The sequence below is a fragment of the Procambarus clarkii genome, chromosome 37, assembly GCF_040958095.1.
Source record: "Procambarus clarkii isolate CNS0578487 chromosome 37, FALCON_Pclarkii_2.0, whole genome shotgun sequence".
Taxonomy (NCBI): domain Eukaryota; kingdom Metazoa; phylum Arthropoda; class Malacostraca; order Decapoda; family Cambaridae; genus Procambarus; species Procambarus clarkii.
The window spans coordinates 8,331,379-8,356,473 of NC_091186.1; the positions used below are offsets into that span (position 1 = coordinate 8,331,379).

Here is a 25,095-nt window from a genome sequence, read left to right on the forward strand (position 1 = left end):
CTGTCCCTCTGTTCCTGTCCCTCTGTCTCTGTCCCTGTCCCCTTCTATGTCCCTGTCTCCCTCTCTGTCCCACTGACCCCCTCTGTTCCCCCGTCCCTCCTCTGGCCCTGTCCGTCTGTCCCTGTCCCTCTGTCTCTGCCTCTCCTCGTTTCTGCCATTCTCTGTGTCAGCCTATCTCTCTGTCTCTTTCCTCGCTCTATCTCTGTCATTCTCTCACTGACTTTGCATATCCTTATCTATCCGTCAGGGACATTCTCTCCCTGACTCTGTCTATATCTATTTCTCTGTCTCGGTCTTCATCTCTTTCTCTCCTCTCTCTCTCTCCTTACATACATACATACATTTATGTAACACATGTGGTACACGCACAAGGGGACACAGGTGGAAGCTGAGTACGCAAATGAGCCAGAGAGATTATAGAAAGAACTTTTCAGTGTCAGAGTAGTTAATAAATGGAATGCATTAGGCAGTAATGTGGTGGAGGCTGACTCCATACACAGGTTCAAATGTAGATATGTCAGAGCCCAGTAGGCTCAGGAATCTGTACATCAGTTGATTGACGGTTGAGAGGCGGGACCAAAGAGCCAAAGTTCAACCCCCGCAACCACAACTAGGTTAGTACATACATACATACATGCATAAGATATAAAACAGTGGAGGATTCCCAGGTAGAACAATCAACCAGGTTAGTACATACATACATACATACATACATACATACATACATACATACATACATACATACATACATACATACATACATACATACATAAGATATAAAACAGTGGAGGATTCCCAGGTAGAACAATCAACCACAATGCCCATTACCCCTTTACCCTGTAGTCCTTAACTACACAACTATACAAGAGTCATTAACACGTATAATGGCTGATCCCCCATCACGATAGCATGAAGACCAATTGCCTGACCCGCAGTCCGTCTTGCTCCTCAAATAATTTTCGGGTTAACATGAAAACGTCTCTCGAGTTTATCTCTCTAATGTTGTTTTCCCATCTTTCATTTTATCAGCTTAGTTCCTTTATTATGCCCCAATTACTCATCCATTGAGCGGTAGTTAAACTGAACCCAAATTTAAAAAAAGTTCCTTTTGCTAAGCAAGCTACAGTCTTGATAATGTCAGATATATTGTTTGTTAACACATTTCTCAACAATGAACAGTCAGTTTTATCAAGCTAACATATCCTAACACAACGAGTGAGAGTATTAACTGGTCTAATTATTTTATTAGACCAGTATATATTATTAGATTATACTGGTATAATAATATATATATATATATATATATATATATATATATATATATATATATATATATATATATATATATATATATATATATATATATATATATATATATATATATATATGTGTGTGTATATATATATAGTGCCTGTTCATTACAACTATTTAACACTGGGAAGGGATCAGGATAAGGATTTGGGATGGGATGGGGAGGAATGGTGCCAAACCACTTGGACGGCGGTCGGGGATTGAACGCCTAGGACTGCTACTGTGCATTAAATTACTAACTTACCTGAGAGTCTATATCCCTACATGTCAATGTTTGTGTATACTGGTAATGTGAGGAACATACAGAAGATAAGGGTAGCTGAACACCACAAAATGCTGAAGGACAACTTTATTAAAGTTGCATAATGAAATGTGTAAGTACTTCATTCATAATGATGTGCTGCCCGAAATCTTAGCGAAGTATCCAAAATTTGCTTACTGTAGGTAATGCATACACATGACTGTAAAGCTGCCGCCCAGTTGGGTGGGTGTGGAGCACATGACTGTAAAGCTGCCGCCCAGTTGGGTGGGTGTGGAGCACATGACTGTAAAGCTGCCGCCCAGTTGGGTGGGTGTGGAGCACATGACTGTAAAGCTGCCGCCCAGTTGGGTGGGTGTGGAGCACATGACTGTAAAGCTGCCGCCCAGTTGGGTGGGTTTGCAGCAATACTACTAACTGTGTGACTCACTATAGATGTAAAGTGCCTTTTATAGTGACTGTTGTGAGCCTCTTGTTGATCACCTGTGACACAAAGATTATTGATGTGTGTATTTGTGTAGGTGATTAAATATGTATGTGTATGTATATATGTATACGTATATATATATATATATATATATATATATATATATATATATATATATATATATATATATATATATATATATATATATATATATATATATATATATATATATATATATATATATATATATATATATGTGTGTGTGTGTGTGTGTGTACATGTATGTATGAGTGTGTGTACATGTGTATACAACATTAATAATTTTGTAACTAGCGTCAAACATTGTTATTTGCTTAGCTAAACGAACTAGAGGGTTCAGTTCCTGAACCGATTATGTGCCTCTGTAATCCTTTACACCACCGCCCACGGGATGGGTATGGGGTGCATAATAAAGAAAGAAATAGAAGAAATTGAAATTGCATAATACGGTTATTGGCTTTCAATAATAGTAAGATAAAACAATGAGGACCAAATGGGAGACCAGTGATCAGATGAATATTACAGACTCAAGGGTAGCCTTCTCTTCTTGTATATAAATGAAAAAATAAATTCGTTTGTTTAATTCTAATGCTTGTAGGCGAGAACAGTTGTGAACGCCAGCTAGCGCACAAGTACATGAGCGCCCAAAATACTTTTACACAAAAGACATGTACAGACAGGCGTGTAGCTTCTGACTTCTTTTTTATTGATTAATATTAAATATTAGGCGCTTACCTATAATAGTTATCATTTTATACATGTATAACTCTCACATAATAAATATAAAAGGAGTTTATCCAAAAACTGACAGAAGTGTTGTGTTTTGTGCGTTGTATCGTGTTTGTGGGCATTCGGGTGTGTTGTGTTTACGCTGGTGGGCGGCGTCCTTACCAACTCCGGATTATGTCTATTACATCACTAAACTTCATTTAATAAATATATGCCTGTTAAATAGAAGATTTTAATTGTTAATAGCATTATATTGTCGTTTTAATATGGAACACGTACACATATGCGAAACGTCGAAAGCTGGTGTCCGAAGTGGTAAAAATATTAGTGTGCGATGTTGTCAATGTACGGAGTGTCTTGTATCCGCGTAGCGTTTCAGGCAAGTCCTTAATCCTATGGTCCCTGGAATACGATCCCCTGCCGCGAAGAATCGTTTTTTCATCTAAGTACACATTTTACTGTTGCGTTAAACAGAGGCTACAGTTAAGGATTTGCGCCCAGTAAATCCTCCCCGGCCAGGATACGAACCCATGACATAGCGCTCGCGGAACGCCAGGCGAGTGTCTTACCACTACACCACGGAGACTTGCCGATACATTGTATAATTAACAAAGATACGCTAATAAAACCTAAAATCTTATATGCCTCCAGAAAGACCCAGATATGAACATTATTATGATTGCACCAAATGAAATATATCATGTTGGAGGACAAAGATATATCAATTTTAAATTAAGTTTCGTCTCCCGCCTGGGCGAGAGAGATGAGGCGACTCTCGCCCCATCTATTGGAGATTCTGTCCACTAAAGACCCAAAGCTACTCAAACCCTCCTAGCATTACTTAAGTAATGAAGTAATATGGTATGTTTACTCACTATAATGTGAGTGCTGAATGCAGAACATGAGAAAACATATATTTACTCCAAACTAATATAATTTCATTATGAAATAAGTGGCATCAAAGGAAGACGACGGTCCAAGCGTCAATGTTGTGGAGCGACTTATCCAAGATATATCGTTGTTTGGAAAGTGTTTGTTGGCATATCCAGTTGTCGCACTTCTCTGCACAAATTATCACAAATTTAAATAATAATCTTAACAAGTAGAATACGTATTTTTAATAAAATCTAACATAACTAGCCAGAAAACATTTACCATTTATTAAAAAATATATGTTTGGAAGTCTATAGATCATCTATAGATTTCCTAATACTAACATAGCTTCTTTCTCAGACAACCTAAGGAATCTTATTATAAACAACAATCTCAACAAAAACCACATCATTCTGGGAGGAGACTTTAATATTGACCTGGGTCAACAAAACTGCTCTCAAGTTGACTATTTCCTTAACAGCATGAACTCCTGTGGGGTCCATAGAATTACCCCAATCATCCCAAATCAGGCCAAAACTACCCAAAACGTATTAGCATTACGTAAGTAATGAAGAAATATGGTATATTTACTTACTATAATGTTGGTGCTACACGTAGAACATGATCAAACCTATTTTTTCTCTGAAATAATCTAATTTCATAACGAAATGAGACGTAAATATGTGAGAGGTGACGCCATAGGAAGTCGACGGTCCAAGCGACAATTGTGTGGAGCGACTTATCCAAGAAATATGGTCGCCAGGAGAGTGTTTGCTGCCATATCAGCCTCCTGTACACAGTGATCCAGTCCTTTTCGTTCATTGAACACCGAACCCTACACGCCCTCTGATATATTGCTTAATTAACAAATATTCACAAATAAAGATTATATTTGTATATGTTATCAGAAAGGCAGATATAAAATAGTTTTTGTGAATCCATCACAGAGATTATACCTTATTAGAGAGGAAAAATATTCATACTTTAAACAAGGCTTCATGGCCGACGCTCTCCTTACCGATATGGGAACTATGACCTTCCGAAGATCAATGTTAATTTAATCTAGATATTGTAATAAACGAAGTTTTCTATGTCATCATAAAGACATAAATATAAGCTGCATGTTAATACTTTGGCATAAATATAACTGAATTGAAAGTTAAGATATATGCCTTTTTATAGTTACTTGATGGCTCGCTCAGGGAGTGTGAAGGCCTCCACACAAGCCAATCAATTTTATAATTACTTTGCATATATGCAAAGTAACGCCATAGGTCTTTATGTCAGAATAAAGCCATGTAGACGATAATGTAACTACATTTCAAGGAAAACATATCTTAATATAATTATTAAATGAATGCAAAGTTATGGTTAAATAAATAGCCAATACCACACAATCGCCGGTGTCCGGACACATGAATAGTCGCATTAGGTGAAAGGAAATGTACCCAACCATTTCCATTTACCCAACCAGTTTGTGCACCCTATACTCATCCTCTGTGCGGTAATTTATTGTGCATCCCATACTCATCTTGTTACCAGTAGTTTGTGCAACCCATACTCATCCTGTGACCCGTAATTTATTGTGCATCCCATACTCATCCTGTTACCGGTAGTTTGTGCAGCCCATACCCATCCTGTGACCTGTAATTTATTGTGCAACCCATACTTATCCTGTGACCTGTAGTTTATTGTGCAGCTAATACTCATTCTGTGAGTCATAGGACATTGCGAAACCCTTTCTCATCGTGTGAATCTTTGTTTACTTTGCTCTCCATATTCATCCTCTGCGCGATAGTTTCTTGTGCAACCCATACCCATGATGTGAGTGGTAGTTTATTGTGTACCCTATATTCATCCTGTGAGTATAGGGTTCACAATTCTTGTTTGGATTCTTGTAATGTTATTTGTCTATTTGTAGTCACAGTATTTGTGCGCCCCTTGAGGGACTTGAATTAGAGGGGGGTTGAAATAGCCTAAGCTACTCTATCCCTTTGAGATTTATTTATTGCTTATCTCAATAAACATACTTGAACTTGAACTTGGGTACACAATGAGTTCATTTGTACTCCATACTCATCATCAAGAAGTGTATTTTACCAGCATTGTAATATAAATTAAGAATAAAAGCTTAACTGGATTACAGACCCATAATCAAAATAAGAGTCATCACTAATTATCATGACAAATTCTCTAGGCTACACTTCCGCCTTCGACAAGCTGCCGCCGGATGTGGGTATAGTTTATTGTACACCCCCGCACCCCCAGTCCTGGAAGGGCGGGCATTGGGATGTGGACATGTGTACCATTTCCCCCCCCCCCCCCACACACACACACTCGATCCTCTCCTGTTAATAATAATACTAATAATAATAAAAATTAAAAATAATAACGTTAATAAATATTATAATTAAAACACTTACTGTAATACCCTAGTGCTTGAATGAAGGTGAAGGAAAGACCCAATAAATGTGTAAGTGTATTAAAAACCAAATTTTCGTTGGGTGAGCTGGCAGGTGAGCACCACTTGCCAGCTCACCCAGTAATGAACATCACCTGCACACTGCACCGAACCACTTGCCAGTAGGTGCAGAAGTACGATGGAGAGAGCAAAGTATACCATATTTCAAGTATAATATTAAAGATATATTTAGGATTTAATGTTTTCGTATAAAGTTTCAATAATACCTTTATTTGATTTTTTTGTATTATTTTCTACCACAGACGTGGCCACACATTAACAATGCTAACCATCATATATACATTTTCTTCAGTCCGCCATGGACTCTAACCCTTTCCACTACCGCCCACAAGATGGGTATAGGGTGCATAATATAAGAACTAAACTAACTCCATTGATAGGGTTAGAGATTTGTTAAACATATAGTTCAGGGATTTATTGAACAATCAACCACATAAGGTGATTGTAGTGTTTTTAAAATGCTAGGCTAAGCTACATACGTAAATACATAAATACACAGATTTACGTATGCCCTACATAAAGTGTTCGATGTGTCTTTTACATAGTGTCATTAACGTGCATTTACAAAGGTGAAATTGAATTCTGAACACATACATACACATATATTTGTCTCTTTTACTCTGACAAGGTGAGATAACTGATAGAGAAACTAGTGTGCAATTAAGCACTTAATCACTGAAGGTGATTAAGGTGCTTTCACAAGCTCAGGTTATAGAGTTACATCACATACATTCATTGTATAATTGATACGTTACATCGTCAATCTAGGGTACAAGTTCAATATATCATCAAGTGTTCCAGTACTCAAATAGTAATTACACAGTTTAGCATAGCGCTTCATTCATGTATGTAAGAGAGAAGATTGTTCAAATATATTACATGCACATCCGGTACATCGTCCACCTTCTTCTACAGAACCGTCGGTATACCACTGATACACATCGTTACCCATATTCTGAGTACTTTCAGTGATGCTTCACAGTGTTAACTGTTTTAATAATGTAGAGTGTACATTATCTTTCTTGGGTGCATTTACAAAATCAACTGCTAGATCCAAGTTATCCCATGGAGTAATTGGTTGATTAATCGTTAATTGAGTTGGGTACATATTTAATATTTTGATGGAGTTGGCTACCTTGTAGAACCAAAATGCATTCACGCCGAAAACTGTGCTAATAGACAAAATTATGTTAGAGATATGGGTCTATAATTATCTGAGTGTGCTTTGGGGATGGGAACAATGACACTGTCCAATCATCAGGTAATACTCCTTCACTTAAACTCATTCTGTACAACACTAAAAGTGGATTACCTGGTACTTGTGAGACTAATCTCAGTAAACTGTAAGTAATACCGTCCTCTTCAGGAGCAGTTGACTTATTTGATTGTGCTACACAGCCTTCCCGGCTTGGTGCCTTCTTTGGTAATTACTTATCAAAGGCAGCTCCATACGAGGAGCTGCCTCGTATGGGCCAATAAGTCTTTTGCAGTTACCTTCATTCTTATGTTCTTACTTACATTTACTGAACTTTATCATCATCATCATCATTTACAGAAAGAAATTAATATAAAAAGTAGTCATTTTAATACACAAAACAGAAGTAGATATTATGTAAATTATGATGCAGGATAGGATCACTATTAAGAACTTAATTATAAACCACAATATGTTTTATATCGTCAGAAATTCTGATACATACCATATATTTTCAAATATTTACAATTAAAGTATTTATTTAGGAAATAAGTATTTTAGTTACCCTAGTTAGCTCTGAGAACACACATTGTTGCAGCAAGAATTTCTTCCCACTAATCTGAGCGATGCTAATGACCCATTGGACTTGTCATGAACAACAATCAACTACAGCACCATCTATATCAGAAGATATTCAAAATATTCTTGATGTCATTCAAATTGTCAATACGAGAACAGAATACATAAGAGTTAGTTTAGTGATGTCAAAGGAATCATATTGACTGACCGAGCCCCATTGTAAATATCCGTGGCTTCCTGACCATAAAGGTACCGCCGCGGATAAGGGTAAGGAGGGTACCGTCGAGGGTAAGACACCGGATGTACCCCATATACAAGCCACACTAGCTATTAGTTCATATAAGCTGACAACTTACCCAAATAAACATTACTTCCTAATTATATATATATACATATATATATATATATATATATATATATATATATATATATATATATATATATATATATATATATATATATATATATATATATTATGTAAATTATGATGCAGGATAGGATCACTATTAAGAACTTAATTATAAACCACAATATGTTTATATATATATCCTACTCACACTCATCCTAGCACAGTAATTTATTGTGCAACCCATACCCATCCTGTTACCAATAGTTTGTGCAACCCATGCTCATCCTGTTACCTTTAGTTTATTGTGAAACCCATACTCATCCTATGAATGGTAATTTATTATGCACCTCATACTCATCCTGTGAGTCATAGGACATTGTGGAACCCTTTCTCATCGTGTGAATCTTTGTTTACTTTGCTTTCCATACTCTGCTCTCCGATAGTTTCTTGTGCAACCCATACCCATGATGTGAGTGGTAGTTTATTGTGTACCCTATACTCATCCTGTGAGTATAGGGTACAAAATGAGTTCATTTGTACTCCATACTCATCAAGAAGTGTATTTTACCAGCATTGTAATATAAATTAAGAATAAAGGCATAATCTTATTATGTACCCATAATAAAAATAAGAGCCATCACACTATAATTTTCATGACAAACGGCCTAGACTCCACTTCCGCCTTCGACAAGCTGCTGCCGGAGGTGGGTATAGTTTATTGTACACTCCCGCACCCCCAATCCTGGGAAGAGGGGCATTCGAATGTGGACATATGAACCATTACCCCCAACCCTTCCCTCTTAATAATAATTGAAACACTACACTACACACTATATGTTCATTTAATATTTCAAGTATAAGACTCAAGATATATTTAGGATTTAACGATTTAACATTGTCTCAATCATACCTTTATTGCACTTTATCATCATTATTTACAGAAAGAAATTAACATAAAAATGTAGTTAATTTTAACATACAAAACCGAATTTGAACATTGTTAATTTTGATGCAGGATCACTATTAATAAGAACTTAATTATAAACCACAATATGTTGTATATCATCAGAAATTTGGAAACATAATATATATATATATATATATATATATATATATATATATATATATATATATATATATATATATATATATATATATATATATATAAATGGAAATTTAGCACATTTAAATAATGTTATTAAGCTTAAGAATAAATTACATAAAATTAACATAGTAAAATGACTGGGATACAGATGGATCAGTAATCACATTACAAGTCCAATTATTTCCTAACTGAAGTCTGTAACGCACTATCATGTCATATTTCATAATACAAATTAGGTAAGAGATATGCAATATCTCCGGGAGGGAGGCTCCCTGGATATCTGTGGAGGTGCGTGGAGGTCCCCCTGGAGGCCCAAAAGGCCTCCTGGTCGTCCCTAAAGGCCCATGGAGGCCACCCGAATGTTCCTGGAGGAATTACCGTTTGTCCTGGCGCCATCTATGTTTTGACAGCAGTACTACTAATGTTCCCACGTTATATGATGATCTCTATACGGGTGTTACGGTCAGTTGCTCTTCTATGTTTATGGACAACGCAGGTGATTTGAGGCAATTTGCGGAACGAGTGAAATAGTATCGACGCGGTGAGTGATGGAGGAGGATATATACTGCTGTGTACTCGACCAGCGGGTGAGAGGTAAGTTATATCGAACAACTATGGGGAATAGATGGGTTATTTTAAGCGTAGAATGTCAGGTAACCGGTAACTACACAGATGGGGTAGTGTTTTTTTAAGTGTTTATTTACTAAAGTGGAACATTACATTATGCCTTTAGCTGAACAAGTCTACTGGTGGGGGAAGTAGACGGGTTTTATGAAAGTATTTTACCTAAATATTTGTATTTGGTTAACTAGTTCAGCCGTTACCAGGGAGGGTGTTCCTTTAATCTAATCTAAAAATTCTAGCCGGACAAAGTGATTAAATAAAGAAATTGAATAGAACGAAGTGGTTTGCCAAGGTGCTTAACATTTAGTTTAGTTCACTTACTACTTGCTTAAAGAATGCAAGTTTATCATATTGAATTTACCGTAGTTTTACTGCATTTAATATACCGTTTTTACCCTATTTAATTATGTCTGGTAAAGGCCGGTCGTGGAAAGTTCCTAATATAGCAAGTTTTAAAGGAAAAGTTTGAGTTAACTTTAACGCTTAAGTTAGTGACCAATTAGCTTAGTCTATTGTGAGGAAAGTTACTAGAATCTAACATGGCAAGTGCCATTTCTCTACTTTTTGAGAAACATGACTAGATACATGAATCGCATAGTTTTATTACTAAATGTTCATGGATTAGGTTGCATAGTTGAGGAAATGGTGATAAGGTTTGTGATTTTGTGTACCTTGACTTCATCAGAGATTTTGATAGTGGCGCAAAATTGATAGGGGCTCGGATCATTGGGAATGCTGACTGAAGTTGATTAGGTCATGGCTATACCAAAGGAAATTAGTATAAATGGGGTTAAGTTGGAGGAAGTGTTGTAAGTAGTGCCTAAAAGCTCTCCTTGGACCTCGGTTATTCGCAAGATTATGGTTTAGACTGCAATAGTTGCCGAATTGGCAAATAAAAAATACCGATGCCCTATATAGTTTTGAAATGGTTAAGACTACCAGATGCAGTTTAATGCTGACAAATGTAAGGTTTGGAGGCTAGGTAAAGATGAGATAGATGTTGTAGATTGTTAAGAGTATTAAATTTTTTGCAGGTGGTAAATTCTCCCCGAGGTGGCACTGCTCTCCAGCCTGGGATGTTGATTGGTTAGTCTTCAACTGCCTCCCAACATGGTAGTGAGGTCCTGAGCTGACATGCAGTGAGGAACGTGGAAAGCTTCCTGAATTGGCACATGGTATGCCTCCCCTACCAGCAGCTGGCACAAATGTTCCAGCTAAGTGGATGAAGCCCACACTAAAATGTAAGTGGTACAGTAAATGGACACCCCCCCCCCCCCTCCCTTTTGACACTGAACAGTTGGAAAGGGGGGGGGGGGGGAGAAAATTACTAAATTTAGTAAAATCACATTGTCTTGGTAGTATAGTTGGGTTAATTATGAATTTTCAGACTAAAAAGCTTGGTACATAATTCAACAGAATAAATTTGTCCTAGTAGTAAGCAGTGGTTGCAAAAGAATAAATTGTATATATGTTTTGTATTGCTTTTATTCAAATGTTATACATGGTTCTTAAATTAAAGTTTGTTTGCAATGTTCCAGAAAAATGTTCATGACTAAAGTTGTTGGAAAATAAAATTTGTATAGGATGTTGACTTGAAATGACTATAGCTTTGTTTGTAATTAAGATGGGACAACAAGATACTTAGTGTGCCATTTAAAACAGCAACTGTTAAACTGGTGGTTCAGGTATGAACAAAATAACATCGCTATGCATATAACTTTTTAGTAATATTTACTGTTCACATGACAGGTTGTGGAAGGTCCTGGCAACAAAGAGCTGCAGGAAAATACTCGCAGATCTACAGTAAGTAGTGTTGTGTACATTGGAATTAGAGGGTAGAAGTTAATTGCTAAAAACCTATTAAATATTAGGGTATGGAAGTCTAGGCTTAGGCTAGTGGGTACAATATGTGCAAGTTTAGTCCTTTCAGGAATGTATTTAATAGAATGGTATGTTGAAATTGTGAAAATTGCAATGTGGGGCATTAGATCTTAAACAGCATAGTTGAGGGTGTTTTATTAATAATTTGAATGAAATATAAATCTTGTTTAGTTAACATTAAATGTTTGTTAAATATGCTTTAATCTATAAATGTATAACACTGTTAAGGGTAATCATGAGTCAAAGTTAATGGCAGGAAAAGTTTTGTTCTAAGTGATGGTATTTTTCCCTTGAAAGTAAAAAAAATATTCACTGTTTACTTTAGCTTGGTTTTAAATTTATAGTTTTCCAGAATGTGGTTTGGAAAGTCCAGAAGTCCCTCTGTCAGTTGGAAGAGTTAAACAGAATCAGGTGAGTTGTAGTAAAGGTTAATCTGAATAGATTTGCATAAAAGTAAAAAAAATAGTATTAACTTAAACAATATAGCATTGGCTAAAGATAAATGTAAATTGCCATTGAAGTGCAGTTTTGGATAGTTTCTCAAATGACATTTACTGAAACTTGGCAAATTGATTCCATATATATTTATATTGCTAAATTAGATCTTTACTACTAGAATATGTAGGAAAGGTAAATTCCTTAAAGAAATTTTTTCCATCTGAATTTGTAAAGTACTGAATGCTAATTTGAAAAGTAAAGAAAGATTGGCTTTAAATCTGAAATTAATTTGTTGAAATATTTTTTCAGGTGAAAGTGATTATGATGCATGGACTGGCTTGGAGTGAGGCTCCTTTACTCTGCAAAAGGAAATCTACAAAAGTGGGTGAGTTTGAATTTGATGTTTTAGCTATATCAATGACCTAATCTTAATTCTCTTATCTAGTCCATTTATAGGTGTGTAACCATGTCCTACTGTTACAACCCACAGGGATTGATGCAGTTTGTACTGATCCTACCCCATTTCATAAAAGGGGACCAGGCAGTCCTGCAGATTTTCCTGGCATGGCTTTTTCAGAGCTTTGCTCTACTACCCATCTAATAGATGGACTAGATTTGCTTAGGGACCCTTAACAATGGTTACATTGTTAATTCTCACAGGGCTTCTTTGCTGAATGGGTGGATGCATCTAAAACTTTAGTGCCTGGCATGCATTGTACAGTGCTTTGAGTAAAGCATATGTACAATGTGTTGAGGGCACTAAAGTGGTGGATGTAATGTTCCCATTCAGGGAACAAGCTCTGCATTGAAATCAGAGGAAGGGATAGGCCTTGCTGAGCCTATTTTAAAAGATAGGATGTTAGGATTTTTTGGACTTATTATTAAGCATTGGTGATAATAAAAGTAGTGTCCCTGTTTAATGTTTATTGTTGTTTTACAGGTGATTGTCTCTGGAGTTGTCTTGGCCTTTTGGATCTTCTGTTCATCTAGGAGCATCTGGCCCACAACCTGAAACAGTAATAAATATTAGATGTTATAAATACTATATGTAAAACTTATTAAATAAACCAATTTTAATGAAACTACTTTATATACTTTATCCTGAAATTATGCTGGAAATTATTGTTTACTACTATTGATGCAATGTTTAAACATGTGAAATTTTTTTACTTTGAAAATAAATACTTTGTAAAATTTACACCTATTTGTAACTTGTTACATAGGTGCATGCAAAATGCATTGAAAAGATGTAAAAGTGGACTACCTATTCAATTTACATAAACTAACAAATATTGCAAATTAGTCTGAAATATTGAAGTGGAAGAAACTTCAGTCAATATTTTAGTTTTTATATTTGAAAGAATTTAAAGCTATGCAACACCTAAGCTTTGTACAAATTATGATTAAATTAACTAAAGATCATTGTTAAATTTACAAAACATTAGAAAAGTGACACTGAAGCATCTATACAACATGGTTTTCACAAAGTCTTTGGTAACTTAAATTTAATCAAAGCTCTTAAATGATTTGTCTGCCAAACTTCAGATATTCTGAAATATTTTACCTATATTAAAACCATCATTGTTTGAAAGGGGCAAAACAGATTACTGTCAATTAGTTTGACCTAACATCTGCAAGGTCCTGAAGGAATGGAATTTTTTTTTTTTTTGTAAAACTGTTTGCTAAAAACAAACCCTGCCTAATGAACCTGCTCATTTTTTTTATAAATGGTAATTGCAACATTACCAAAGACCATTGTTTTAATAGCCAAAGTACCAAATGAAAGACCAAGAAGCAACAAACAGGTACATGGTAGAAAGGACAAAAGAATGGTTACGAGGACCCTTTAACAAATGAAAGAAATGACTGGGGAAAAATGCTGTCATACCACAAGGGGTCTTAACCCTTGTCATTTACATCACTGACATTAATCTAAATATTACCAACCACAAAAATTGCTGATAACATGTTATTAAAAAAATAAAGAATATAATATTGAGGCCTTAATGCAGATCTCTAACTCTACAAATAGTAACAAGACTGGCAATTTCTTAAAACAAACAAATCCAAGACCTTGCACGTGAGCCAGAACAATCCATATCACAACTACCACATTAAAATGAAACAACAATGAAGGTAAGGTAATTACCAAAAGAAGGCACCAAAGTGCGAAATAATCAGAGGGCGCTAAATATCACCAAGAATGCCAATACGAGAAAAAAAACGCACAAGGCGAACGATATCAAAAGTATCCGATTCACCTAGAATTCTATTGAGGGACAAGTGACTGCGAGGGACGGTCGGAAAGCAAGACACACGCTCGTCCTGGAAGTCAGGACATTCAACAAGGATATGCACAACTGTTAGAGGGACAACGCAATTCGGACAATAAGCAGCAGGGCGGCACTCCATTAAGTGACCGTGGGTTAAGCGGGTATGACCAACCCACAGCCGTGCCAAAGCAGTGTCCCACCGCCGGTTACGGTGGTAGGAGGAAGGCCACGGGGACACACTAAGTTTGAGAGTATGCAGCTTGTTACCAACCACAGAGGACCAACAACCCTGCCAACAGGGAAGAATGAATAACAGGATAAAAGTTGGAATAAGGAATACCTTTATGGGAGATGGGACAAGAACGGATAGCTTCCTTAGCGGCAGCATCCGCACGCTCATTGAAACACCAATATGGCTGGGAACCCAGCAAAACTCTACTGATTTAAATTTACTAGAAATAAGAAACAGCCAATGTTGAATCTCAATGACCACCGGATGGACAGGATTAAAGGACCCTAGAGCCATGAGGGCACTACGAGAATCAACTACAACCACAAAGGTTGTGGTTGTAGTTGATTCTCTATCCGCTCCCCAAGAAGTATGGGACAAAACCTTAAGGAGGTTAAGGGCCTTAGAGCATTCAACTCGGAGGCAAGAGATAAGGCTGACCAAGACAAACGAGTGTCAAACACTAACCCCAAAAGCTTCGCGGAATCCCTGTACACAATGAGATGACCATAAAGCAACAACAATGAAGTAAAGGTCCTTTCAGTAAGAATCTATCATTCACTGAAAGTTGCTGCAGTTAAAAATAAAAGAAAATACAAGTCCCTAGAAATAAACAAGCAACCATTTTGACTAAGGAAAAGAAGGTAGTTATTCTACTGTATAAATCTAAGTATTCACTTAGATCAGGGGTCTCCAAACTATGGCCCGCGGGCCACATCCGGCCTGCCACATAATTTCATCCGGCCCTCCAAACAAATCCCTGTGTGGTGGCCTTGAAAAAATAATTATGGTACGAATGGCATCGCAGAATTATTCAAAGCTGGGGCTGCTGACTGGTGGCGCTCAACCCGAGTCAGTTTTCCTCTCTCTCGATAGTGTGACGCACAGATACTAATACTGGTAGGTATGTGTTGTGCATTACAACCAATCAGTTGTGTATAACTGTATATTGTGGGGATGGAGGGCGAGTGGGGCTTCGCTGCTTCCGTTTCAGGGAGCACAAACACTGTACAATATTCTTTTCTCTGTACTTTGACAATGCCTTTATCTTAGTTATACAAAATAGCAATAATACTATTGTAGCCAAAAATATTGCATGTTTAAAATAGTTAAAATGATAACCATTAAGTTTATCAACGAAAGCTGTTGCCATAATATTTACCACTTTATAATAATATGCTATGCTTTTTAACACCACATACAAGCTGTTTTTTTCCTGTAGAATTTATTTCATTTATTTTACCCTTATGTTTTCAGATATGGAAAAGATAAAGAAAAGAAAAGTGGACATTGAGTGCCGTCGGTTCAATGATGAATGGAAGATAAAGTACTTTTTTGTGATAGCAAATGATAAAGCTTTATGCATAATATGTAGAGACAGTGTTGCTGTTCTGAAGGAATACAATATTCGTCGGCACTATGAATCTAAACGTGGCTCAAGTTATTCTCACATCACAGGAGCAGAACGCACTAAAAAGTTTGAATCATTTCAGCACAGTCTGCATTCTCAACAAGCTGTTTTCAGTAAGAAAAAATCTGAAAATGAAACTTCAACTAGAGCCAGTTACAAAGTTGCCTATGTGTTGGCTAAAAAAGGAAAACCTTTCACTGATGGTAGTATCATAAAAGAGTGTATAGTGGAAGCAGCAGGAGAGGTATGTCCAGAAAAAGTAAACCTCTTCAAAATGATAAGTCTTGGGTCAAATACTGTTGCTCGTAGAATTGAAGATTTAGGAGGCGACATAATTCGGCAAATAAAGGAAAAAAACAAAAAGATTTTGTTGGTATTCTCTTGCGTTGGATGAATCAACTGATGTGTGTGATACTTCTCAGCTCTTAGTATTCATTCGTGGTGTTGATAGTGAATTTAATGTGAACCAAGAATTAGCATCAGTTCACAGCATGCACACCACAACAACTGGAGAGGACATTTTCAATGAACTAAGTAAAACTATGACAGAATATAACCTGGAATGGAAACAAGTGCAGTGTGTGACAATTGATGGAGGAAAGAATATGTCTGGGACAAAGAAGGGTTTGGTTGGGCAAATTACAACAGCTTGTGAGGTTGGAGGCTCAAAACCCATTTTTCTGCATTGCCTTATCCATCAACAAGCATTGTGCCTAAAATATGTTGATATGTCTTGTGTCATGAAACCTGTTGTTTCTGTGGTTAATTTCATTAGATCTCATGCACTCAACCATCGCCAGTTCCGTGATTTCTTGAAAGAAATTGATGCGGAGTTTGTTAACTTGCCTTATTATACAGCAGTTAGATGGCTTAGTTGTGGAAAGGTTTTGCTGCATTTCTTTGAGCTCAGATTAGAAATTGATTTATTTCTCACAGAGAAAAATAACCCTCAGCCATTATTATCAGAATGTGAATGGATTTGGAAATTGGCATTTTTTGCAGATATGACAGGTCATATGAATAACTTGAATCTGAAATTGCAAGGCAAAACAAATTTGATCAGTGACTACTTTGTTCATGTCAAGGCATTCAGAGCAAAACTTGCACTACTTGAAGGCCAGGTGAAGGTTAAGAATTTTGCTCATTTTCCATGTTGTGAAAAATTTCATGCAGGAAGTAAAGTTGAATTTCCTTTTTCATTTGCAAATGAAATAATTTCAGATTTGAAAAAACAGTTTCAGAAGCGATTTGCTGACCTTGATGCCAAAGCAAATGAAATCAGGCTCTTTCATAATCCATTTGACTGCAATGCTGAAAATCTTCCAACTCAATTTCAAATGGAAATTATTGATCTCCAGGCAGATGACAGACTGAAAGATAAGTATAGAGAAGGAAATCTGATTGAGTTTTATAAATGCCTGCAGCCAGATCAGTTTCCAAATTCGATAAAGTTTGCTTGTAGTTTTGTGTCCATTTTTGGTTCAACATACTTGTGTGAACAAACTTTTTCCAAAATGAAGTATGTGAAATCTAACTATCGAGCAAATTTGTCTGATGATCACTTGAAATCAATTCTTACAATTGGCTCATCTAATCTGGAACCTGATTTTAATGAAATTTTGAAGTCAAAACAACAGTATCATTCGTCACACTAATTTGGTTGCATAAAACTAAAGGCAGGAATCTATTTAGTTTACCCTGATTTTTTCCAAAAAGATATGTTTGAATTTTTCCATGTTTATACTTTAATATTTGAGGAAATTAAATTACTGGCACTGATTTGTTTTTTGTTTTTTTTTCATTTTTTATTCCTCCGGCCCGCATAAATATGGGAAATATATAATGTGGCGCTTACATTGAAAAGTTTGGAGACCCCTGACTTAGATAACTGTATCCAAGCATAGAGGTTCCCCCCCCCCCCCTTCCCTTTCAGAAAAACATCTACTTTCGAAAAAGTTTAACATTGCCCAACAAAAATGATTCCAGAACTAAATTGCCTAATACCAGGAACAACTGAGAGCCATGACAAACACTGCAACCCTCTCCTACCCCCAAGTCTTATGCTATTTATGATCCAAGGTAATTTGACATACTATACTGTACTTCCTACAGACGAGTCTAGTGAGAGGGTGATCTCCTGGCGATTAAATTGAAGCACGATACAGGTGTCAACGAACATCAGTCAGCCCACTTGTCAGCACAGTGGATAACTAATGACATCATAATCTGCAGTGTTGTATGCCTCCCTGTGGCCATTTAAATCAATAAAACACAGGGTTGTGGCAATGTTTACAGCATAAGGCAAGGTATAGAGGAATCCTGGAATGCCATGTAATGTGTAGTCCTTGAATGTGCTTTAGGCAACCAAATTGAATAACAACATTTCTGGTGTTCGGCTATATAATCCGAGTTTCTCATTCGGTATGATGTTTTAAACCTAAATAGGAATTCACTTTAAAGGTCAATTTATTTGCAAAGTGCTAACCAGATTCCAAATTACTGAGCTCTGAAAATACTACAAGGCAAGTTTAACCGAATGAGTGTTTGCCTATCCATACCCCCATGAGGTATGTGACAACACTGAATAAAGAAAGGGTCTTTGAGCATTCACCGTGCAGGTATTAATATAATTGTACAATGGTGCTTGGTGGATGATATTTCCTATTAAAACTCATTGGACAACTGTTTGTATTAGACATTTTAAACCTACAAATGGTAGCCCTAGATATCGCACTACAGTATTAATTACAAGATGAACAATGTAAAATCAATACCACAACAGCAAAGGATGACAATGGCTTTTCAACAACCGACAAACACACAGGTCTAACACCAGCCATCCCGAGAGAGGACGTCCCAAGCATGTACACCCCACAACTTTACATCACCTTTGCTACCTCACGCGAGCACGCAACAGCATGAGGATGCCATACTCCCAAACCAACTCCATGCACTTTGAGGCTTTAACAACTCAACATTTAAAAAGTTGATTTAAAAAATCAAACACCTGAATTTTTCCCGAATTAAATTTACTAGGGAAATGCACACCAAGCCATGAAACTTACAATGAAGATGAACAAACTACACACAACTGTCACCAAACTTCCACATACCACCCCCCTCTCACTCCTGCCCTCCCTCCTTAGGTGCTCTGATTGGCTGAGCACCTGAGCCACCACCACTCGCCTCTTGTTGTGAGAGCCTAGAGCATGTTTGGTTGCACTTTAAAAGTTCCCGAGTGTACTCGCCTAATTGTGAGTACCGCCTGCCCGGTTCACCATTTTGTTTTTCAATCTACCTCAATTTACCCCTTTACAGTCAAATATTATGCAAAATTCTGTTTAAGACTTGTCCCTTCTTAACTTAAATAACTGCTTTGGCCATCTGCAATCTTTCTAGGTGGGTAAAAATGACTCTTGAGGCCAGAAAGGACTTATCACACGGCGATCATAACAATACGGTACACACACAAAATCACAACCTGATATACACCGAGCAGAAAATCCACTGGAGCTGTGATGCGACGTAAACCCTTGCCCAAGGCACTGGCAGCTGCATACTCTACCACAGTATATTACTGACTTTGTAAAAGTCTTACAACCGGATTTCCCCATAAATCACAGCAAGTTTTGAGGCCCCTCCTTGAGTCAACGTCTTACGTAAGACCTACAAGCACTCAGGTGAAGGCTGAAGAAGCAGTTCAACACCATACGCCCCAACTTCAAATACACAGTTGAGAGGCGGGACCAAAACGTGATTTTCTGTGTGTGCCTGAAGTTGGGGCATACGGTCTTGCTTCACCCTTCACTTTACCCTTCACCGGCGTACTTCAGGGGTTTTATTTAATACTTGGACTGGCTTCAGTAGGGCCTCCAGAATTTCTGTGGCTTCACAAGTGTCACGTGAATCCCCTGCATAGCAGTGGAACTGCCTTTTCCCTTCACCTTCAATACCTCTGCACTGGAAGTATTATACATCTACACCAGCCCAGAAGAGTCATCAGTCCTGCCACCTCTCCATACCCCCCAGGGCCTGGCACGGCCTGGTACGACTCAGAGGCAAGCCGGGCGCCACTGCTAACTGGCAGTTTGTCCCCACAAACAAGCAGTTAGCCGCCTTCAACTGACAGTGGTACAGCTCAACACAAAGGCACCGCCAGCCACAACGAGCATTTTGCTAGTTGACCGGATGTCCACCTCGTGTTGACACTGGATGAGTCATCACCGCCGGACTATATAAAGAGCGCTGCCTCCCTGGAGAGGCAATCTCTCCCTTAGTGCTCTAGGATCACCTTGGTGTCTCTAACCCGTCGTCCACTTCCAGCCAACGTCGTGTGACTGATGCCATGGTGGTATGGTAGCTGTCTTCAGAACACCAGTATATCTTCATACTTTTATTCATTGCTTATAGTTTATTTTTTGCATTTAAGGTCATACTAACTTGTTCACCTTTGCATTACATGATAGTCAAGTATTGTCATGTGTTATTTTTGTTCATTACTATTTCAGTAAATTGTTTAATTATTTATTTGATAATTTTCATTTGTTTCCACCTGCAACTTACACACTGCAAGGCCAATACCAGCATTTCTTTCATTTATGTGAGGGAGAGCCATACCATCTTGGTTCAGTATAGCTGTGATACCATAACCCGTCACACAAGATATCCAGTTGTAAGACTTTTACCATCAGTGGTGGTAGAGTATGCAACTGGCAATGCCTTTGTTACAGGTTCGCTTCATCTCACAGCCCCAGTGGATTTTCTCACACATTTGAATACATGAAACAACTTTATTTGATACATTCCAAACCAAAGTACTGTACAGTACAGTAATTATCAAACCATCAAATGTGTGGGATAATCATAGTGCGCTAAATATCACTAACGTCGCCAATACAAGAACAAAAACGCATACGGCGAACAATATCAAAGGTATTGAATTTACCAAGAATTTTATCGAGGGACAATTGATCCCTCGATAAACAATTCCCGACAATGGTCGGGAAGCAAGACACGTAAGTCCTGGAAGTCAGGACATGTAGAGACAACGGTTTGGACAATAAGAAGCAGGGCAGCGCTCCATTAAGTGCCCGTGAGTTAAACGTGTATGACCAATATACAACCTCGCCAGAGCCGTTTCCCACCACCAACTACGGTGGTAGGAGGAAGGCCACGGGAACACACTACTCTTAAGAGCACGCAATTTGTTACCAGTAACCGAAGACCAACAACCCTGACAACGGGCAAGAATGGGGAAATGAATAACTGGGTAAAAGTCATAATAAGGAATACCTTTACGGGAGATGGGACAGATGCGGATAGCTTCCTTAGCGGCAGTGTCCGCACGCTCATTTAAGAACGCACCAATATGGGTGGGAATCCAGCGAAATTCCACTGTCTTAAATCTATTGGAGATAAGAAACAGCCAATGTTGAATTTCAACTACCAAAGGATGGACTGGATTAAAGGATTCTAGAGCCATGAGGGCACTGCAAGTGTCAACTACAAACACAGAGGAGGATTGACAGCGAGAAAAGAGTTGATGAAGAGCATAGAGAATAGCATAAAGTTCTGCCATGAAGATGCTAGTCTCCGGAGGCAGGAGACACAAAGGTGCAGTCAGGAAAAACAACAGAGTAGCCTACACCATCTGCAGACTTAAGACCCATTGGTGAAGACAGAAATAGAGTGGAAGTGTGAAGAAAAGTGTTCAAGGAAAAGGTGATTTAGAACTGTAGGAGGGGTAAAAGTTTTAGTCATGTGGATCGTTCGATAGATCAATTTAGACCCCCTTGTATCATGAATCATCATACATGATGATATAATGATACACACTACTGGGTATATGCTGATGATATAATGATACACACTACTTGTTATGCTAACATGCAGAACACTCTTAACTCTGTATTAGTCTTATGTCAGGACTTAGGTTTAGTCATATCTCAGCAGAGGAAACAAAGATACTAAACGGGTGTTCACCCAGGCAGGGAGGAGCTGTTCGCAAGATGTAACTGTATGATGGCTCCCAGCTTGACTATGTTAACAGATTCAAATACCTTGGCCTTGTATTGTCCTGTTGTATTCAAACTCTGTCGTCAGTATAAAGAGAGGCTCCATAAGCCCTCTTGGAGATGTTGCAGGTTATCACTCAGGCTATGGTGCCAATGTCACAATTGTCAAAATGATGTACCTTGCATACATCAGATCTTTAGTGGATTATGCTGCACCTCTGCTTGCCTTGATGACTGAAAGAAAGCTTAAAGGGCTTGAAAACTTGCAGAACGAAGCCTTGAAGATAATCCTTGGATGCCCCTCGTACCACAAAGATACTTAACATGAGGAAGGAACTTAATATTAACTTAATAATAGAATATGAGTGCATATTCTACTGCATTACTCCTTGTAATGATCCTCATATTGTGCTTCAGTAATCCAATGTATAACCCTGAGATGTTTTCCTAATTGTACTTAGGATTCCTTGTTCATTATTGTGTATTGTTATTATTGTGTATTGTTCTGATCTGCTTTTGTGTCGAAAATTCTTGCATCATACCTGTAAAAAAAAAAATGACAATTTTACTGTAATTATCCTGCTTAAAGTCATCTGTACTTGTAAAGTAAAGCTGTAATGTACCTGTTAAACACTTTTTATCAATTTTACTCCTAATTATTTCTCTAGAACTTTGTTTGTTTAAGGATTTGCTCAAAGGTTAGTTTAAGGACTTGCCCGAAACGCTATATATAGCTAGTGGCTTTACAAGATTGTAATTCCAACTTAAACTCTATGTTGTCTCTTAACCCCCAATGTACGTTCTTGTATATATATAAATAAATAAAATAAATAAAATAAATAAAATAAATAAATAAATAAATAAATAAATAACGAGGGATGGAGGCATTAATGCGCAGTACGTGCTTCCCTCACCTGTGACATCACAGCCTCAGCTGACGACAGCATAAACACAGGCGGCCATTTTATGTTCCATCAAGATTAAAAAAAAAAAATTTTAAATTTTGCTCCGAGGGGCGAGTTTATTGAGCAGCGCCCAATGTGTTCACAATAAAATGTTATACAAGAACATATGTATAAAATGTCAAACAAGGATGCGTTAGACCGGCAACAAACAAAAAAACCTACGTCGATTAATTACCCTCGTCGTGTCAACAAAACAATAGTCATACCACGAAGATCCAATACAATGCCGTTCTCTCAAAAAGGCTTTGTGACTATTGGAGAAAACGAAAATTTTATGGCAAACATGTTCATAGTATCTCCAAGTCGATCGGCGTGTGAGAATTGAGACCACTGACAAAAGTTTCCCAGTCTGTCTGCCTCAGCTCCACCATACGTTCCCTGGCCTCAGCCAGAGCCGCTTGAAAGAGCTTAAGCATTTCAGCAGTGCGGGTCCTTCTATAAGCTAGTCCAATTAATTCTTCTGGCAGTGCGTTTTAGTGCATGCAATTTAGAATCATTATAATAAGCATAAGTGCTATTACCAGTGTAATTTGGGTTACGTGGCCTGGACGATGGATCAAGTGATTCTATGAATGAACATAACAAAGGGGGATATTAATAAGGGTAGAGTTGACTAAATGTAAACTCTGTCAGCAGAATTATTCGCATACTTTGCGTCACTATATAATGGAATGTGAAAAAATCGCTGAATTTAGAGATAACACCATCAATAGTGTCCAAGAAATGTGTAAGTACTTCATTCATAATGATGTGCTGCCCGAAATCTTAGCGAAGTATCCAGCATTTGCTTACTGTAGGCACTCCATCACATAGTGACGGAGGGTGTGCGAATAATTTTGTTGACAGTTTACATTTACTCTACTACCCAAAATCACTTACGTCCTCTAATTACTCAACACAAAGCTGCTATTAGGACAATATCCAATTCTGGCCCCAGACACCACTCGGTACCCCTACTTAAATCTCTGAATATGTTAGACATTAAGTCACTGCACATTCTCTCATGTGTATTATACATATATAAAACGCTAAACTATAATGCCAATCCTGATCTCAAAAGCTTCATAGAAGGTTGTATCAGAACCCATGAGCATCACACCAGAAATAAATACAGTTTTGATATTCCTAGAGTACGACTTAATCAAACTAGAAATGCTCTACAAATCAAGGGGCCCAGAATGTGGAATGACCTTCCCAACCATGTTAAAGACTGTACCTCTCTCAACCAGTTTAAGTTAAAAGCGAAGCTATACCTAATAAATTCCCTGTAACCTACCTTACCCTTCTATTGTCAACCAATGTCAAAGATTGCAATCAATCTTATATTGTTTCTGCTGTATTGTGCCTACCAATTTGTTGTCAACTACCATTTTAAGCTGTCATTGCAATCAATCATAGCTACCTATGTGCTTTAATATACTGTACCTATAATTTTCTCTCATCTTATTTTTCATTCCATGTAATCTGTTATCATTTTTTGTCTATAAATTTTGCAAGTATTTACCTCCTTAAAATTTTCTTAGATTAAGGACCTGCCCGAAACGCTGCGCGTGCTAGTGGCTTTACAAGACTGTAATTACCATATTTGTATCCTCACATTCCTTATGTACATTCTTGTATATGCATAAATAAATAAATAAAATAAATAAAATGTCTGTTTTTTTCTTTAAAGAGCGCTGTTTGTCGACATAATTGTATTTGTGCTGCTTTTTCATCTATGTTTTCATTTCTTGTTTTCATTCTACTCATTATGCTCAATTAGTATTAAGCTTGTCATTTAAGTTTATCATGCCCGAAACGCTTTGCGTAATAGTGGCTTTAGGCATTGTATGTACTAGCTATACCTATAAGTTAAACAATCCTTGTAAATATTTATTGTATGTATGTACCTTACCTAAATAAATAAAATTGT

The 25,095-nt window shown here is 37.4% G+C and overlaps 1 protein-coding gene and 1 long non-coding RNA gene across 8 annotated transcripts; one reads left to right on the plus strand and one right to left on the minus strand.

Moving 5' to 3' along the window:
* The first annotated feature begins 4,121 nt into the window (after positions 1 to 4,121).
* On the plus strand, positions 4,122 to 13,373 carry LOC138372006 (uncharacterized). 7 transcript variants are annotated; one of them, XM_069337060.1, is made up of 7 exons: positions 4,158 to 4,199; positions 9,585 to 9,942; positions 11,007 to 11,213; positions 11,722 to 11,775; positions 12,206 to 12,264; positions 12,601 to 12,676; positions 13,232 to 13,373. In XM_069337060.1, the coding sequence occupies exons 3-7, from the start codon at positions 11,150 to 11,152 to the stop codon at positions 13,279 to 13,281; spliced, it is 303 nt and encodes a 100-aa protein (XP_069193161.1). In that variant the 5' UTR covers positions 4,158 to 4,199; positions 9,585 to 9,942; positions 11,007 to 11,149; the 3' UTR covers positions 13,282 to 13,373. The 7 variants fall into 7 exon arrangements, 6 of the variants coding, with proteins under 6 accessions (XP_069193162.1, XP_069193161.1, XP_069193164.1 ...); XM_069337061.1 differs by lacking the exon at positions 9,585 to 9,942 and having other exon boundaries at positions 4,122 to 4,199; XM_069337063.1 differs by lacking the exons at positions 4,158 to 4,199; positions 9,585 to 9,942 and adding an exon at positions 5,156 to 5,462.
* Positions 13,201 to 23,626, minus strand: LOC138372007 (uncharacterized). The gene is made up of 2 exons (XR_011230619.1): positions 21,497 to 23,626; positions 13,201 to 13,299 (listed from the first exon to the last, which is right to left on the minus strand). It is a non-coding gene; the product is annotated as an uncharacterized lncRNA (long non-coding RNA).
* Positions 23,627 to 25,095: the final 1,469 nt, after the last annotated feature.